The sequence below is a fragment of the Antennarius striatus genome, chromosome 16 (genome assembly GCF_040054535.1).
Source record: "Antennarius striatus isolate MH-2024 chromosome 16, ASM4005453v1, whole genome shotgun sequence".
NCBI lineage: Eukaryota > Metazoa > Chordata > Actinopteri > Lophiiformes > Antennariidae > Antennarius > Antennarius striatus.
The window spans coordinates 20692363-20695326 of record NC_090791.1 but is presented as its reverse complement, the minus strand read 5'-3'; the positions used below and the strand labels follow the sequence as shown (position 1 = coordinate 20695326).

The following is a 2964-nucleotide window of genomic DNA, read 5'->3' as shown; positions in this document are numbered from 1 at the left end:
ACAGCTAACACGAGGGCGGACGGTACGATGTCTCCCTCGGGAAGAATCATGACTCCTTCATTCAGTCCTTTTCCATGTCTGCTTCACGGGTCGAGGCGAGCAGGAGTCTATCCCAGCCGACGGGATGTGAGGCAGGGGACACTCCGGGAGAGTGCACCGCGGAGCCACACATAGAGAAAAACAAGTACGCATGCACACTTTCACACCTACTAATCAACCTGAAGCAAATGTTTCTGGAGGTGGGAGGAAGCTGGAGAACCCGGAGAGAACCCACACAGACACGGGGAGAGCATGAAGACTCCACACAGAGCGGGACTCAAACCCGGAACCGCCTTGTTGTGCGGCGACAGCGCCACTCACTGGTCACTGTGCTGCCCTAGTCTTGAGGGTTTCAGTCGTTTGTTGCTTTGTGCTCCAACAGGATTATAAGAATCTGGATTTTATACCAACCAGAGCTGAAGGAGCCTCTTGGATGACAGGTCAAACATCTTCATCTGTCCTAAAGCAAGTCCAGTTCTTTTTTGCTCTTCTTGATGGTCAAACCTGAAGACCATCTGGCTGGAGCTTGATTAGAAGAAAAAGAAAGAGGAAGAGGAACTGGATCCAGAGTAGAGGTGGCATGAACCGAGGCATCGTATTGGGCTGGAGGAGTAAAGTACAACCTGAAGGACGAGAGAGTTCTCATGAGGGGAATTGAGATTAAAAAGGGGCGGCAGTGGCTCAGTTGGTAGAGCGGGTTTTCCAGTGATCACAAGGTTGGAAGTTCAATGTCAGCTCTTCTCGGAGCGTGAGCTGACAGTGGGAGGTGTCAGCTCACCTCCTGAGTACTGCTGAGGTGCCCCTGGGCAAGGCGCCGTCCCGCCCACAAGCTGGGGGGGACTGCGCACCAAAGACGGAGCGGCTCGCCGCTCTACCTCCCACTCTTGCGTGCTTACAGGACCCTTTGTGTGTGTGGTTGTTTCAGGGGCCTGTGCACACACTTATATGCATGTTTATGGACATACTAAGCCAGGAGACATCTTCTTCGTCTTTTCCTTTGGGCGTTTCCCTTCAGGGTCTCCACAGCCAATCAGTGTCCTCCATCTAACCCTGTCTTCTCATCCTCTTCTCTCACACCAACTACCTTCATGTCCTCTTTCACTACATCCATAAACCTCCTCTTTGGTCTTCCTCTAGGCCTCCTGCCTGGCAGTTCAGAACTCAGCATCCTTCTACCAATATATTCACTATCTCTCCTCTGGACATGTCCAAACCATCTCCTCAAATCAAATACTTCATCTGTTGTACTCTTTTTTTTGGGGGGGGGGGGGGGGGTGAAACCATACTGCTGCTCACAAATGCTCACTTCTGCCCTTAGTCTAGCTTCCACTACTCTCTCCCATAACTTCATTTTTTGGCTCAATACTAAACCAGGAGGGAAAGTAATTGTTTCCCCAAGAGGAATCATTAAAGTGTATATCATTTCATTTCATTTCATTTCATATAAACTAAATCTTGAAACATGACACAGGCAGTTTGACTGAGGTCTGGGTCCCCATCAGTTCATGGGGGTCAATAAAGATAAGATAAATAATAAAGATAACTAATTGTCAGTTGTAGAAGAAACAGTTGTGACGTGTATACAATGCAGTAACGGAAGCAGTATGCGTGTCTTCTAGGTGGGTATTCCTGAACCTTCTGTCAAACGATGTGCCCTCCAGATTGCCAGCGCTTTGGAGTTCATTCACAGCCACGGTCTGGTCCATCGTGACGTCAAGCCTGAAAACATTCTACTGTTGGACAATCACTGCTGCCAGGTTAAGCTGGCAGACTTTGGCCTGGCCCAGAAGAGAGGCACTCTGATACGCTCCATCACAGGAACTCTGCCCTACATGGCCCCAGAGCTCTGTACCATGGCCCTGTTGGAAGGCCAGGAAGAAGCAACTGTTCCTCCACTCAGCGTGGAGCCCAGTCTAGACACCTTTGCCTTTGGGGTGGTTATCTTCTGCATCCTTACCGGCTACTTCCCCTGGGAGTGCTGCCTGGACACAGATGACTTTTTCCAGGAGTTTGCAGACTGGTGCAGAATAGAGACAAGAACTGAAAAAGAGGAGGACGTTCCTCCGCTATGGAAAAGGTTCACTCCGGTCGCCATGGAAATGTTTGGCAAGCTCCTGGCTGTGGATGCAGGGGAGAGGTCCACCGTGGGCGAAGTGAGAACGTATGTAGAGAAGGACTGGCTGAAAACGCAGCAGCACAAGGCGGAAAACTGCGGTGACTCCAAGAACAACCCTGGACACGGTGACGGAGGTCCTGTCTAATACTCACCCCCACACTGACATTATGTCATGTATACACTACAGACATGAAGATAGAAGTATCGGGTATCATCCATGGGACGCGCAGTGATGATACGCTTTTTACATCGTATGTAATGGTGACACATTTTTATTAAGCTTGTGTTCTGCTTTGATGCTGGAGTTCCTGTGTGAGAAGAACATTCTTTAGTTAAGTTCTCTATTTAAAATGCTACCTGAGTAACCATTATGTTGATAGGAAATGTAATAATTAAATGTATTAAAGTCAAAACCCTTTTTATGCATAATGTATTTACACCACTAAAGAAGTAATAATAATAAATAATATTATGATCCAATCTCTTCTAACCTGCAGGCCTGTTTAAGCTTTTACAAGTTGTTGTTCGTTTTGCCATTTGACATCTATTCTAGAGATCGCCATGGTGATGATACTATCTTTCTTTTCTCTACAACATCCTGACAAATGAAATCTTTGGTCATTCAAACGTCGTCATCTTTCCAGTCTACACAGCAGCGGGGTCGTGTCCAGCCACCAAACTCAGATCTACAGCAGAAACTAAACTCATTATTCATAACAACTGTAAGGCACACATCTGTTAACTAAGAAGCTTTATAAATTACTACACTTGGCAAAAAGCACCAGGTAAGTGATGATGGTGGTAGGGGC

At 47.4% G+C, this 2964-nt stretch overlaps 1 protein-coding gene across 1 annotated transcript in view; it reads left to right on the top strand.

Moving 5' to 3' along the window:
- Positions 1–2531, top strand: part of si:dkey-8e10.3 (serine/threonine-protein kinase SBK1) — a 5507-nt gene extending 2976 nt beyond the window's left edge. The window contains exon 4 of the mRNA XM_068337647.1: positions 1659–2531. Coding sequence (XP_068193748.1) covers positions 1659–2300 — 642 coding nt within the window. The 3' untranslated portion in view covers positions 2301–2531. The remainder of the gene's footprint in view (positions 1–1658) is intronic.
- The last annotated feature ends 433 nt before the right edge of the window (positions 2532–2964 follow it).